General features: G+C 45.5%; 1 protein-coding gene across 7 annotated transcripts in view; it reads right to left on the reverse strand.

The window, feature by feature from the left end:
* Positions 1-11,749: 11,749 nt before the first annotated feature.
* The window catches only part of LOC149343469 (activating molecule in BECN1-regulated autophagy protein 1-like), a 58,326-nt gene continuing 53,401 nt past the window's right edge, over positions 11,750-16,674 (reverse strand). For all 7 annotated transcript variants that reach the window (XM_089545932.1, XM_089545930.1, XM_089545936.1 and 4 more), the window contains one exon: positions 11,750-13,465. In XM_089545932.1, the coding sequence (XP_089402058.1) occupies positions 13,214-13,465 (252 nt within the window). In that variant the 3' untranslated portion in view covers positions 11,750-13,213. The remainder of the gene's footprint in view (positions 13,466-16,674) is intronic.

A 16,674-nucleotide genomic window follows, 5' to 3' on the forward strand; every position in this document is an offset into this window, starting at 1 on the left:
CAACAGACGGTACGTCATGCTTGCGTAGAGTTACCACCTCCTCGCCGATTCGCAGCGCACGAGCATTTGTTTTCATTTACTCTATTTTAAAGCGAAAGCTTTACTACTTGCACTTTCAGCCTTTGCCGTGGCGCGGCGGTGCCACCATTGACCTTTAGTTGACCTCTGTGTGACGTCATGTGTGACATCACGCCGAAGAGAAGGGCGACCGACTCGCACCGTCGCAAGCCGCGGCGGTGCCACCACCGGCGCCTAACTCCTGCGCTCTCCGCTAGTAGCGAAACAGGTGCTTTGTGACGTCACGCCGAAGAGAAGGGCGACCGACTCGCGCCGTCGCAAGCTGCGGCGGTGCCACCACCGGCGCCTAACTCCTGCGCTCTCCGCTAGGAGCGCGATTGTGGTGTTACGCTGAAGAGATTAGGCTCGACTCACGTCGCTAGAAAGCAGTAGCTGTGCCAACCACCAGCGGCTTAACATTGCTTCGCGATCTCGCGCCGTCCGTGTGCGACGGCGGTGCACATTATAGAGGCTAGAAGGTTTCTACAGAGCGCATGAACGGTGGCCTGACTGGACTGGATTGTACTGGACTGGATTGGATTGAATTAGAATAGATTAGATTAGATTACATTAGATTGGATTGCATTGGATTGTATGACCGATGCATCGCCACAAGTCTAACCACAAGCACCACCACCAGCTACACTACCAGCTGAACCATAGCGTAGGTACGGATATTGCTTTCGCAATTACCGGGCTTAACCAAGCTAAGCCACAGCGAATTTTTTTCTTCTTTCCGAAGACTGCGTTACGTGCATGGCGGAGTGTAAGACGATATGGAGGGAGCCGCGAAAAGTCTGTCTCTCCGTAGCGCACAAGGACGGCTGGCAGGACACCCGTGGAGAGGCGGAGAAGCTGGAAGTTGGGGGGAGGGGTGCGTAGAATATTAGGTAGGCGTGATGCCTCTGTGTGATTGCTCGTAACAAAAATGAATTAAAGGAACGAAATGCAGTGCTGAAAGGGCTGAAATGCAGGCTGAACGAGGCCTGTGGTATTGTCACTCAGTGATGATGGCAGTCCGGCAGTCAAGAAGACAGCGAAAGGGGTTCAAAAATGGCTGAGGCTTAGCTAAGGTTAAGCCTAGTCAGATGCGAAGCATATTGATGGCTAGGCTTGGTAATACATGGCTTTCCTTGGTTGAATACTTGGTCATTTTAATACAAACACTAGAAGTGTAGCAAGGATTGCCGTGGCAGCTATATACGGGATCATCGGTGAATTCAATGCAAAGTGTACAACCGCTGCCCCAGCACCGGCTACAACAGCATTCTTGGCACCCATGGAAAGTGCATTGGAAAGCTGAGGCAAGCTCAGCTTTATACCGCTGCTGTAGCGTCACGTGGTCAGCTGCAGCGCCTCTGATGTGGAGCCTCCACCGCCGCGGCCCACCGCGCGAGCCGGCAGCCCATCTCTCCTCTGCTGTGACGTCATGTTGTCACGTGGTCAGCCGCCGCGCCTCTGATGTGGAGCCTCCACCGCCGCGGCCGACCGCGCGAGCCGGCAGCCCATCTCTCCTCTGCTGTGACGTCATGTTGTCACGTGGTCACGCTAAAGGTCAATGGTAGCTCCACCGCCGCGCTCGACGGGCTGTAGTGTAGCTCTAGTAATATGCTTCGCATAAAAGAAACAGCTTATTGGGAGGACCCGTGCTCCAACAGAACTGACCTACTCGGCGGCGGTGATGTAGCAGGAGATGCAACTTAAAGAAACAGCAGTTGTTGACATGGGAGTAATCTAGTAACATTGACATGGGCCACGGTCCGCGAAGTCTTGTAAAACTCCGCTAGCCAATCACAACAATAAACGAAATCAGCTTTTTAATGTTCGACTTAATTAAACGAGCCATTTATGAAAATTTTAGACCTTATAATTTTTTTCTTGTGATTGGCTTCTTGTTTTGGTGAAAGAAAAGTTTTAACTGCATACTACTTTTTTGTCGTGGAGGAATTCTGAGCGGCGGCCCAAAATGTGGGTGAAGCTTCAAAGCAGACAAGTGCGCTCGGAGGTCGTCGAACATCTGAATGTCGTTCTCGGCCACGCTTAATTTGAAGCTGGCAAGGGACCATCGAGATAAGGCGCCAAAGCAGCTAAAACAATCAGGCACTTTATGCGGATGCAGTTGCGCGTGGCTGCGATCACCCGAGATGTCTTGTAGCATCTCGCGTCATAAACAAAAGATAAAGCCGAGTGAGTTAATAATCTTTATTGCCATAATTGGATTTAATGAGGCATAGTGGGGTGGCATGGCCCCCAGGTGGGGGCGACTGCTTGGGCCTACGACGTGAGAGCCCCACTTCTTGCGGTTTATCTGTGGTATGTCGACCACCTGGGGATCTTAAGGTGCACTGACATCGCACAGCACATGGGCGCCTTTTTGCGTTCCGCCTCCATCGAAACGCGGCCGCCGAAAATCCTCCTCGTCAGGAAGCACTCACCAGATTTTTCTGTGGTCCGGTCTTCTTCTGTGCCTTCACTTGCAGCGCGTTATAACAGTGACTCTTCGGCCACTTTTGTGCCTTGCGCTGGTCGTGAAAAACAACAATGCCAATGGCAAATCGCCGACCCAGCACCGCTATGTAGGCATCATGTAACTTTTTGTTCTATTATGTGAGGGCCCTGAAGGCCGTTAAAGGGGGGGGGGGGGGGGGGGATGTACACGATTAACAATACATCGAGCACTTTTAGCTTAATAAACAACACAAAAAGAAACTCGGAAAAGAAAAAAGTATATTAAGATTCAATTTTAAGATTCCAAAGCCAGAGCTTTGGACGTGTCCCAGCGCTTCCACTGGCAGCGCTTCGTTTTAGAAGTCTTTTTTGACACCCGAGCAACATATACCATTTTAAATACAAGTCGAGAAACAGAAGCGTGCATTGCTGCACTGGGCTTTGCTCCCCTCAAACGAGCGCCGACGGCAACTCGTTTGAAAAACTTCAGCGGTACAGGCAGACCACGCGCTTCCTCGGTAACACGCGTACCCTGAGGCGCCTCGGCCAGCCCACCAACCTCGCCTTTCAGAGAGGCCTAGCTTTGACTGCGCAGTTCCCGGAAATAAAAAAAAGTGAAATAAACAAAAACCGGAAATAACACGCAGACGTGGCGTGGATGCTACGTCACCAGTGAGTGAAGTGTTTGCACGTTCACGTCTTACAAGAACACCCTCTCATTGTGTGCACTACAGCTATGCTACGGCTGTTGCTTTGACAGGCACAGCCATGTTCTACGCCGCGAAAGTGCAGACCAGCGTTGGTGAAGACGGGGGGCCGCTGGGCCGAAATGTGACGAAACCTGGGAACAATCTGCGACTTTTTCGTCATTTAATTTACTCCATAGACAGTTTACTCCAATAGTAAACCGCTAGTGCAGCCGTCCTCCTATTTCCGATAGACGGCCACGTGACATGTTCGCTGATGAATGACACGTGCTTGTGGGTTTTACGTGGGTTTTACTCAAGAGTTTTACTTTTACGTGCTTGTGGGTGTGGCTGCGCGTACTCGGACAGCCTGAAACCATTGCGTCCCTATGCAGAGCACAATCGCGTTTTTTTGCCAAGCATTGGTTTCTTGCTGCGGTTTTTTCCTTCAATGTTTTTAAAAACTTCCAATTTGTCCAAATCAATCCGGAGCACTGCACTACGGCATCCCATACCCTACTGTTGCACTGACTCGCAAATACTCACCAAGCAAATTTCGCGCTGCAAACCCTCACAGCACTCGCAAATCTGTAATCTCATGGATTGACCTCCATATCCGCGAGCCGCGTCCCCATCCAGCAGAGTGGCGCAGTGGAAGCGTGCTGGGCCCATAACCCAGAGGTCCGTGGATCGAAACCACGCTCTGCTACAATTTTTTTTTTTGTCTACCCTAATGTCGCGCGTTTTTTATGAAGAACGTATATTAACTGGGAATGGCTAAGCATTGTGCAACGCCCAGTTCCGTCGTTTTCATTACAACGCTTAAGCCAACCTGCTTCAAGAGCTGGAATGACAATAACTGAACCATCAGCGGCTATGTTGCTTTTTGTTTTCATGCCTCATGTAACCTAAACACACCTTACACATCACACTGCAGCCATCGTTCGGTTGATGAAAGCGAAACTGCATGATAGAATAAATTCAATTTGGTTGTAGCTGCACACGGTGATCCATTTATTTCAATGTTTTATGCATCACTAAGAGCAAAAAGCATTTAACCAAGTTAATTCGGCGCCTTCTTTCAGCAAGATGTAGTGAAAACGGCGCGACTAACGAAGAGAAAGCAGAACACACAAGGCAGGAACAACAACAACAACAACCAGTGCCACTCGAGCATGCACTCGAGGGTGGCTGTTGAAACAGCACACAAAATGGCGGGATAGGCGCGAAAACTGCGATTAATGACAGGGCCCAATGTAGAAAAATTGTGATCAAAGCACATTTCTTTTCATTGATCAAAGTTTTCGCACCGCTCCCGCCATTTTGTAAATTAACCTGGTAGCGCCGTCTCAACCTGCCAGTCTTGAGCGGTGCTGATCCTGTCCGGTCTGTTCTACCGGCGGTCGAATTTCTTTGGAGGAGAAATTCTAAAGGCCCGTGTAATGTGCGATGTCAGTCGTGTCAGTGCATCGTTAAAGAACCCCAGGTGGTCGAAATTTCCGGAGCCCTCCACTACGGCGTCCCTCATAGCCTGAGTCGCTTTGGGACGTTAAACCCCATAAACTAAACTAAACTAACTGTCTGTTCTACTTCTGTTTTTTTTAGTCGCAGTTTTCATTGCATCTTCATGAATGAACCAACTTCTTTCAACAAGTTCGCCACGGAGTGCAGAGTCTCCCGTTCCGAGAGGAGAACGGTGCAGCGGCCGTGACACAGCCTCTGCATCACTTGAGAACGGAGGAGGTCACAATCAACGTTTATAGATATACTTGTGACAAGAAGCGCTGACAGGAATATACCTAAATTCGACAGGCGGACGCAAGGAAAATTCTCACGCAAAAAGAAGATCGGAGAACGCATACGGTGGTGCAGTACAGAGGTTTCCTTTTACTCTACCCTCTATTTTGGTAAGTTTAGCAGCCAGGAAATGCAAGCGTGATTCTGGTGATACTTTTGAAAACATTCGAATAGCGCCGTGAAAACGACTCAAGAGCGCGACGCATGTGGAATTCGCTTGGCTGGGATTTTACTGGCCTGTCATATAATCACATAACTTGATCCAATGTTTTAAAAAAAATGCGGCACACCACAGACGATTAAAAAATACCTATTGTTTGCCATCGCGTCGCACAGTTTAATATTGCTTAAAATTTCACTGAGACAAAATTACATAAAAGTTTTAAATATTAATTTTAGCAAGGGAGGTCCAGGAACATCAGATTCAGTTTACTGCAGCAGTGTGTACCTTCTGAGCGATTGCTGTTAACTGGCATTTTAATAAAGTCCGCGAAACATGGAAAAAAAAACAAAGCAGATGACAGAGCTCTTGCTCTGCCTTATTTTGCTGCTCTCAACAGTTTACCGAGGCTCTCAGTATGTACCCTAACAATTTGTAGCCATGACTAGAATTATGCCGCAGCTTTCAAGAAAAAAAAACTTTTTGGAAGCAAGCTTTTTCATCAATACAAGATGTTGCTTTTACATCTTGCAAATAAATTTGCTGCCCAAACTAACTTCACAAAATTGGAGTATCAGCTGTATATAGCTGTAAAGTGCAAACTATTCAAGCCACAAATGAACGAGGCACACACACTAATCCAGAAAGTATGTATGAAGATTTGAAGAATGCAAGATTCAGAAAAGTATGAGCTCAGGGGACTGGTTGAGCAGGATAAGAAAATTGACGAGTGGCACGAATTCTGAGAGGGAATGATGGAATCAATACTGAGCAAGAAATGTGACAGCCCCGAGCAAAAATGGACGCTACTTTCTTTAAACTTGCAAGGCTAGAAAAAACTGTGGTCTCAAATGTTGCATAAAGGTTACAGAAGCTAGATAAAAGAACAGGGTCAACACAGATGACATCAAAGAATTGGTTTATTGTTCTATCAACTACTTTTTGTACGCTACAAGAGGTGGCAGTCAGGTTGCGTGTGGAGTCTCCCAAAGCCTGCCTGCTGCTTTTTATAAGACTCACCGCAGCAAAACATGCAGGCAGTGACCAAAAAAAGTATCGATGTCTACCATGACTCCCCAACCCTCAAGTACACAACACTTACGTCACTCACACTTCCTCTGACAACACAGCCTTCAAAAGGAGAATTTTCTCACATTAAAAAAGACGAGTCGGTTACCCGCCCCTAGCAGCTCGATCAATGGTTTTCTATTTAGAGGCTGTGCCAACGTATCTATATGTCAGACCTTTCAACTTGGAAGAGGAGCATAGAAACACTAGATAGCAGTGCTATGATGCACAACAATAGTATGCAAAAAAAAAAAATCATTTGGTCTGCTGCTTTTACAACACCATTTATGGGATCTTCAATCATTGATGTGTACAGAGTTCATCCACAGCCAGTCACCTCTGAAAGCACACTCTTATTTAGCGAAAAGGACACCAAAATTAAATGAGGTCACAGTGAAATGTCCACAGCAGCATCCAGGACATTACATCCAGACACTTTAATATTTGTTATCGTTCTCTCCTTACACACACATACACCAAAGGCAGGATGCCAATAAACTAGAAACTCTTTCAGAAACAGAAAACAACAACAAAAGATATCAACAATCATTCGCACTCAGAACTTCCAGCACTTCACCTCGTCATATGTGCTGTAAATATGACACCAGAAAATAATGATAGCGTTGAACAGTTAGGTTTCCAAGCCAATAATCTCCCACCCATGCACAATTCACCTTGTAGTATTGCTTCAAGAGACACTTCCACCAGAAGGCATAAATATGAGTAACGCCTGTTAAACTAAATTAGGCTATGCATATATATTTATTTATACATATATATACTGTTATCTGGTACAAGATAATTAGGTTGCCTACATATACACAGGGCCCTTGCCATATACACTGCCCATATGTAGGAAACGTTGTTTGCAGTCACACATATGGCTGCACAATCAGGCATTTCTGTGCAATAGTGCTGATGCCGGCACATTCGTACATAAGTGCACAATCAATTTCCCGTTCGTGGGGCACAAAGAACACAATGCTGACTCTCCCACGTAAACCACATCTTCACCACAAATTTGTTTTGCAATACAAAAGAAGGTCTGCATACACACGCAAGCAGACAAGACTGATACATACAATGTTTCATTTTCGCGAGATGACTGGGAGGTCAAAACACACCAGATGCTGTGTAACACGCTGTCATAAGAGCCGGTCATTTTAGTAGAAATTAAATATTACGCACTGGAGTTTCCTTATAGTAAACGTAGATGCAAACACCACAGCACTGAGCACAAGGCAGAGATGCTTTCAAAGCTTTATGCACAAAATCTTTCTCTACTCCCTCAGTATACCCTCTATATCTAATATGTACAAAAAATGCTTACAGCAGTGTGCCTTCGCATAACATTCGAAACAAATCAAACACAACAGTAGCTACTGGTTGCGACTAGCTGCATGGGCTTCTCCTTTCATGTTCATGTATCCGCACCCTCTGGACACTGCATTTTCAGTACCTTGATTCCTCTTCTCCGAGACCCATTCATTTATTGCTATAACATCAATCGTTGGCAAAACGAAACAAAAAAAAACACTAATATGAAGTCAAGAAGAATAATGCAGACTTTCCCACTATACCTGCCTCTGCGTCTATAAGCTGCTTCATCCCTGCATGCCCGATAACATGTGCATTACAGAGGGTGGATTACAAGGAAGGCACACGGCTGGCTGTTGTATGCAAGCTGGCGTGAAATACGAAATGCATGAGCCTGAACCAAACAATCATCAATGGGTAGCGTATAACCCGAAAGTTGCGCCGTGCATGTTGAATTATCAGAGTCAGGTTCACGTCACCCGAAGCTACAAGAATGGAAAGACACGGGAAAACAAAAACGTGGCGTTAAAAGACTGCAAAGGTGCCATACGTAGTTGGCTTGGGTTCTTTCATGCTACTGCGGCAGTTATGAAAGCGTTAAATACCCATGCAAAGGCCTGAAAACGTTCATTCTTGCGTAACGAAAGCATGATTAGGATAAATACAATGTAAACGATACACTGAATACAAGTCTAAATAGAAATTATTCACATCATTGTGGCAAAAAAGATGAATGGAGCTGAAAATTTTAATTTGCTTTTATTTTATGTGCACAGACCACTAAAGAATGACACGAAGGGGGAAAAGTATGCAATCGTGTAACAAGTCTAATCCATGACATTACAGTAACTGTCAGCAGACAAACAGAACTAGGATGCCAGTGCAGATCTAGCTTACATGATTTCTTCTTACCTTTTTTAGCTGCCAATAACTGCATGCACTTATCTACTGTTCAAGGGCTCCGAAGCATGCGTATCAGAAGTCGAGCAGCCAATGGGCATTGCTTCACAGCATATAAAGGCTCGGTTACCAAGCCAGAACTATGCGTCCCCCTTAAAAATAATTACCCGTGGATTTAACCAAGACTGCAGACATAAAGAGGCCAGCAAGTGCACTTCCCAAAGCTTGCCAAGGTGGTTAAATGGCTAAACCTACTTCCCACCTCTGCCTGCATAAAAACGATGCTTCTCCCCTCACCTGACTGCAGATTTTCTAAATAAATGAACAAGGCAGCAAGAACAATGCAGCAATACATGAAATCAGTTGCTTTATAAAAAAAATTATGAAATTGTTACTGGAATTCAACTCAAGATGCCAAATTTACCTTCAAAAACTGGACCCTGAAGTACAGGCGGAAAATTAGAACTGCACAGCCATTCAATTTACCAAGTAGGCTGGATCGATAGTAGAAAACAAAAGTGGGATTGTCGGCAAAGCCCCGCATGCACTAGTGTCTGCACTGCACCTCAAACCATGACAATGTTTGTCTATATAGCTTGGATCCAACCCAGGAAAAAAATAAGGCCTCATAGCGTAGTCATCTAACTGGCTCCCGGAACCACTAATGACCAATGACACATCTGCTCGTCAAGGAACACAGCTATCCAAGCCCGAACCCTTCAGCATTGCTAAGCTTACAGACACAATGAGTACAGGTGCTGAAAAAAAAAAAAAAACTGCAACCGACTGTAGGCTAACAACCTCTTATTGTACTGAGTCTTCCATCTTCCACACACTGCTGTAAGCACAGGTCAGCTGACCTTCTTAGTATTAGGTAGCATAAAAGAGCCAGAATTAGGTAACCGAGGCTCTACCACAGCAACAAAACAGAACTTTCATTGTTATGCTCCGACACTAACTTGAGACAGCCAGCTGTCTGAAAAAAAAAGAACTCATAACTGCCGATTACAATCACATCAGCATGCTTGATGTACACCAATTCTGAACGAAGAAAAGAGATTGGCCTCAGTTGGCTCAGCACAGGTGATGTAAACCTTGGGTGGTAACCAGAGTTCAACATGTCAAAAAGACAAAGGCTTTTTAATGAAGCTGCTGGCTTTTACCTCACAGCCACAATGCATAAACGAAATTACGCCACATTTAGCTCACAAGGTCATTTCACACTGAAGCAGACCAAAAAAGTTTCATCATGATAGCAGAACACTAAATTCTTTTTGCGGATACCCTTGCAATTGTCGGGTGACTTGCAAGGGCCTTCACAATCGCAGGATAATCATTAACATAATGTTTACTTACCCCACATTTCCCACGTCAAAGTAACTGCAATAACCATGTGCTAAACCGCACAAGCGAAAGATTAGGCGGAAAACGCTACAGCCACAATCACTGCACTAACAAGGTTTAAGCTGTTCACAATTCCCACCCTCCTCACAACCACCTACAGTTTTTCTTTCTAACGCAACTGCACACAAAGCGACCGGGAGTCGGCTACAGTTCCAGTTTCACACTCCAAGCAATGCGCACAGTCTCATCAGCCAAGAAAAATCCAAAAGCAAAAACGCTCATGTTCACCGCAGCCGGAAAACCTTGCAGGCTTGCGTCGGACATCTTTTCTCACCCGCAACCACAGGACTGATTTCTCATCACGAAACAGGAAGCACTGCAGAAGTATGTTGAGGTAGAAAGCCCAGGAAGCTCGATGGCAGGGTCTTTTTACGGCAGGCACAGAGCAAAACAGTTTCTCCACGTACCCTCCACTCATTCTACACAAGCTTAAGGGGGGACACTGGTCTTGAAAAGAAAATTTTATTAATTTAGTCATAGTTATGAAATTTTCAGGGCACATGTATTTTTGTGCGCTGATTCTAGATATGTCATTTAATTTCATGCAAAACAATTCCTTGAGCACTTATGCACTTTTTATGCAAGTATTTTGCGGAGAGTTTTGAAGAAAATTTGCTGCAGGAAACTCGCTGAAATGTATGCCATTGGGTTCTCTTGACACCAAGGAATGCAATAAGGGTAAAATTATCATCCTGGCTCTCATAGAACTCGAGCTATAGGGTACTGAAGCTGCCACTTCAGAAACAGGAATGCACTTTTCTTCTCATTTCTGAAGCGACAACTTCAAAACTCTATAACTTAAGTTCTATGATAGGCAGGAAGACAATTTCACCCTTATTGTATTCCTTGGTGTCAAGAGAACCCAATGGCATACATTTCAGTGAGTTTCCCACAGCAAATTTTCTTCAAAACTCTCCGCAAAATACTAGCCTAAATAGTGCATAAGTGCTCAAGGAATTGTTTTACATGAAATTAAATGACATATTTAGAATCAGCACACAAAAATACATATTCCCTGAAGATTTCGTAACTGTGACTCCATTAACAAAAATTTTTTTTTCAAGATCAGTGTCCCCCCTTAAGTCCGAAACGTTCCAGAGACTGCCATCAGCACAGCAAGCCAGTCATTGTCAAAGCTAGCAGAAATGCAGAGCACTGGGAGCCGCAAAGGAACCGAATTTCCCCACGTTACACGAAAGAAACCCAGACGCAAACGTTGCAGTCCTCGTTTGTATGCGCAACTGACAAACTGCACCACTCGATACCAGCCTGTCTGACTCAACTTCAACAACTGTTTTCTTCTTGTTTTTCGATTTTCATGATCCAAAAACTCCCAGAAGCGCACTTTTGCACCGTGGTAAATCTTCACAGGCAGTGCCAGCGGCCAAGCTTTGCAATACACCGCTCAAAGGTGTCTCAGTTTAGGAAACTGCTACACAAGCATGTACTATCAGCGTCAAATGAAATGCGAACAAAACACCTGAAACGCGAGCACAAAAAATCAAGCATATTAGAGGCTGGAGGTGAAATACAGGCGTGGCCTACTAACATTTCAGAACAGCGGTCTTCCTGGCTTCGATGGGAAAATCAACTGCTCATGTATTTTGCCTCCCTAGTATAATATCTGCGAGTTGTGCTGTTCGCGTTTCAATTGGCTTGTTCGCGTTTCAATTGACGCTGATAGTACACTCACTGTGCACTGTACTGCTCTCCTGCCTTGTAGAGCACAACAGCCGAACGCCAGCACCGAGCCTTTTCCAGACACTACAAGTTAACTATCTCAAACTGACATCCTTTACAAATAATCTGACCAGACTAGCATTCTTATAGTACTATCAAAAAGCAAAAAGCAAAGCGAACTCTGCTGCCGTCAACCAAAAAAATGAAGGGGGGGGGGGGGAGGGGGGGGGAACCAGTGCCTCCGAGATGCAGGAATTGGCAGGTCTGTCATGGGAGGTAAATGACATTTAGTGCATTTGTTCAAATACAAGCTGCCCTTTTATCGCGTCAGCTCTTAGTGGCATGTTAGGCGACTTTGTATTGTCATTCACACCGCCAACTTTTACCTAGTACGTGCCATAAAAACTACTGCCCTTGAGCATGTCCGTCAGTATATGTGTCAGCGCTGGCAAAGATATTAAAGCAGCAGCTTTGTAACAAATCGGTTGGCAATTGATTGGATGCTCCGCTCATGCAGTGCCTTAATGGGTGGAAAAATATTGTTTGGCCACGTTTGTAAGTTCTTTGAGTTATGCGCAGCTGCTGAACGAAAACCACAATCACAAGTTGGCAAGACACACAACATTCGGCTAGCACTGGCATTCACAAAAATTTTTGGCAAACAATTTTTCCTCCCAAAATCACTATCCAAAATTAGGGAAGTCAATGCATAAAACAATCACCATTTACAATACCAAACAAATTAAAAAACAAAACAAAACTGAACCCAATTCAACCATTAATTTCCCCATGTATTTGATGGGCCCACGAAGGTGAACATAAAACACCGGGCAAGCTGCTATATGTAAAAACAGCTTAAACTCTCTTTTCTTTTTTTTTTTTGTATATAGTACTCTGTTTCAAATGGGTCATGATCTCATGATGTCAACTCGTATCTCTGCCTGATTCTTAAGTGCATGTGTTCAAACAAACAGCTTTCAATGTGGAATACTGAACCTTCACACTGCTCCTCCTCCCAGCTCTTCATGACTCCGAGCTAAAAAGAAAAATTCACAGCAAGCGTCCCGTCCAGTTGCTGAAGCCCCTCACACATGGCGACAATCACGAACAGTCGATTTCTCTAAGTTGTCACTGACCTCCCTCAACACAATACATTCGGGCACAGCACACAGTCGCAGCTTATACACACTCTTTAGACATCACCATTTCATTTCATCACATGAAACTCACTATCAGTGAATACCGACCGCAAAAGAGAAAAGAAAAGTCACCGTAGAACACAAGGAGCAACGAGAAACTACTACCAGGTGGCACACCTTTGCCCACAACTCTTAAATTAACTTTGCATAAACAAACAGCACCACCTTTCACTCACTCGCGCATCAGTCCATCATAGCCTTTAAACTAGTACCGCGGAAAGTTAGACACTTCCCTTGCTGAAACTAGGCCTTTTTTTTTACAGACGAAGGCTTCCCCAGTGATGAGCAGGAACCATTTACCGAAAGTCACTGCCAGAGAGAGAGAGTAGTCCAGGGGAACACGAGAAGAGCGCCCAGAAAGGAAGTAATAGAGGAGGAGGGTAAAGAAAGAAAGGCTTCCGCAGCGCAAACACTGGAGGAGGCAGCGGACCTGGTGTGACCGCCACACTTGAGATCACGGTTGGTCGTGTTGTTGAGAACACCCCAACTTGGGGACACTAGCACATGCTGTACCAACTGGTGGAGCTGGCCTCCGAGCTGCTGCTGCTGCTAGCGCCCGAAGTGCTCGGACCGGCTGACAGTCCGTCGGAGGCTTCGGAAGAGGGAGACGACACCAGTGAGGCAGCGGCAGCACTGCCGTCTTCGACGGGCTGCTCCTGCTCCACAAAGAGCCCGGAGCCGCGGAGCATGGTCTGCGTGCCCGTGGTCTGCGTCTGCGGCAGCACTGTCTGCGAGGCCGTCGACAGCACCTGCAAGGTGGACGAGGCAATGAGACGGACCACTTGGCAACGGGAGCCTACACCGAGGACAGCTATTGGCTCTCTGTTTCCAAGCACAGCACGCCACTTGAGTTTTTGACAACTGACAACAAAAGCTGCATATCTGGTCTTATTTGCTTGATTTATTGGGGTTTAACGTCCCAAAGCGCCTCAGGCTATGAGGGACGCCGTAGTGGAGGGCTCCGGAAATTTCGACCACCTGGGGTTCTTTAACGTGCACTGACATCGCACAGTACACGGCCCTCTAGAATTTCGCCTCCATCGAAATTCAGCCACCGCAGCCAGGATCGAACCAGCGTCTTTCGGGCCAGCAGCCAAGCGTCGTAACCACTCAGCCACCGCGGCGGGGCTATCTGGTCTTGGACCTATTTTCCTTATTTTTAGTCCAATCCTGATGAAACTGCACCACTTTGCTCAGTTTTTTACACTAAATTCAACAATGAAATTACCTTTCTCACAAATGAGTCCATTCCCAACATAATTAATTCTAATTAGTCATTCATGAGTACCTTGGTGCAAAAAGAACTGCTCAATAAAAAATCTTTTAATCTATGACTACATAGTATGGTGAGTAATGAGTGCATTAATCAAAACCATTTTTCCATTTTACCCTCATTAGTAATTTTACAGCACTTGGAATATCAATGTCGATAAACTTTGCAAAAGTATAAATTTTTGAAGTGTGACTGAACAAATCTGCTTTGATTATTGCACACACATAGTGCCTTCAGCTTCCTTTAGCAAACAATATGACATCTCTGTCTGTCCTCGATGTTGAGACATCGACATGCTAAGACAGCCAGATGTCCAAAATTTTCATGCCATTAAATTGTCTGCTCCCGCACAAATTCAGCTCACGCAATGATCTGAATTTAATATTATGGTCAAAATGCTGATTTCTTGAAGGAAAAAATTGGTACAGTCAGAAAGCAATTTCTGGGGATTCTACAAGTCATTTTTTGAAAGCCGATTTTTGGTCAGTTTTTGGAAGCCCCTGTCTTCTACGGCAGAAAATTTCAACTTTCCACACACTGAAAACAAAGAATCTGCAACGTTCGCCAGAAAGAATCCCCTGTGTCAATGTCTGCAACTTTTATCGCAGCAGCAGCTGCCATGTCGCAACTTCTTGCCTCGCTGCTTTGCGTTTCGTGCTACACAGTTCTGTGTCTGTTTCCATATTTTTTTTTTTTCCCCTTGCCTACTCCTCACAGCTCTTTCACTACCTTCTCTTCTTTATCAGCGTGCCACCTTCTTTCCGTGTTTGTAGCAACCCTTTCTCGCCAGTGCGTACTGGTCGCTTCACCTCAATGACCGGGATCGTCGAGAGGTTGGCTTGTTCTCGCATATTGCAAGCCTGGTGGGTGAGCTCATTGTGGGTATCTCAAAGAATGCCGAAAAAGAATTCCCACTATATTCGTACTTTGGTTCCAAATATAAGGTCAGGTGGTTTCCAGAGCACACTATTCGAGGAGAAAAGCACGCATTATTATAGAGCACTACTGCTTTCAACAGGCGCCAGTATTGTGACTCATCCCGTAGAAGCATGTGGGCACACTGCTGCCAGAGCCACAGCTAGTGACACACTAACTTGTTCGACCAGATGGGGGAACAAACATGTCAAGGTATCATCACAACTTCGTTCATCACTAGACTCTACCCTCTAGGAGATTTGGTTTCAGTTTTGTTTCATGGGGTTCGGCGCCCCAAAGCACCTCAGCCACGAGAGATGCCATAGTGGAGGCCTCCGGGTAATTTTGACCAGCTGAGATTCTTCAGTGTTCACTGACATCGCACAGTACATGGACAACTAGCATTTCCCTCTATTGAAATGTGACCACCGTGGCTGGGATTGAACTCGCGCCTTTCGGGTCAGCAGCTGAGCACCATAACCACTGAAAACCGAGCCGGCTTCTCCCCTCTAAGAGAACTCAGATGATTAGGTTCGTCACTTGTCCATCATTCTATCATTCCGACTTTTGTCCACAGCCATAACACTATGTATCATCAAAAAGAGAGAATGTAGCTGCTGACAAACGACTGTGCCATAAATGCCAAAAAACTTGAATCTGTCGAGAAATGGCGGGAAACAAGGCGCATTACATACAATTTACAATGCGCGGGCAAACAATGTGGGCACAAAACACAGAAAAAAAACACTACATGAATGTTATGCAGGGCTGCTTTTGTGGGTGCCTAACAGGAAAAAAAAAATGTACAGGTGCAGCCGAAATATTATGCCGCACACTTCGGCGCTGAAAATTTGTCCAGGCATTTCAGAGAACAGATTTCAAGGTTTCATGTGTTCATACGAGAGCGCAACTGTGGCATCTGCTAGCATATGTATGACGTGCTTGCTGATTTTTCCCTAGGTAAGGTGTGACATAAGTTTGATCACCGAGGCGTGCTCTATAATAATATGACCAGGACTATAGACGCATGTAACATGAAGAACGTGGCAGCAGTAAACTGAAAGCTGCATAGAAGCTTGACAAAGGCACGTTGAAAAATTACGCTTCCTGTGCCTCGTCTTCCTAGAAACGCGAGGCCGTCATCGAGCCTTAAGGGAGGATCTTGAGACCGCAGCAACTTGCGAAAGGTCGATTTCTGGAAAAACTGCTTTTCATAATCAATATGCTTCAGATTACATGACCATAAAATATCCGCGCTGAAACGATTCCAAAGTACTAAAAAAAAAAACTAAACAGTTTCAGAGTTGCGTGGCTGGAAAACGAAGCGCGAGTTTCGAAATGAATTTCCACTCCACACGACTGCGATTCCGAAACCACTCGGCGCTCGCCGCCATTTTGATGCCATTTGAAAGCTCATTTTGCCACTTCTGCGTTTTACACCTTTCAAGGCGGCATCAAAGCAGTGCAGCCAACTCTACAGCCATTTTTCAGCGACTCAGTAAACGCGCGCAGACACCAAGCCTTTTTATCCCAATTTGTGTGGCGCCATCCTATGTGTAGCGGCGGCAGCTGAGTCACTACGGTCGCTCTTGCTGTTGTGCTGTAAGCGCGATCACTCGCTTATTGCCGTGCCTGTCCCAGCCAATCCATCGGCACATTAAATATATGGGATGGAACACGAAGCCAGGAACACGAAGCCGGCTTGACCACAGCTCTTAGATTTTACCAGTTGGAAAACTCCGCTTCAAAAACTGACTAGTCCCGCTGGCC

This window comes from Amblyomma mixtum, chromosome 5, assembly GCF_055824585.1.
Source record: "Amblyomma mixtum isolate Tamu chromosome 5, ASM5582458v1, whole genome shotgun sequence".
NCBI lineage: Eukaryota > Metazoa > Arthropoda > Arachnida > Ixodida > Ixodidae > Amblyomma > Amblyomma mixtum.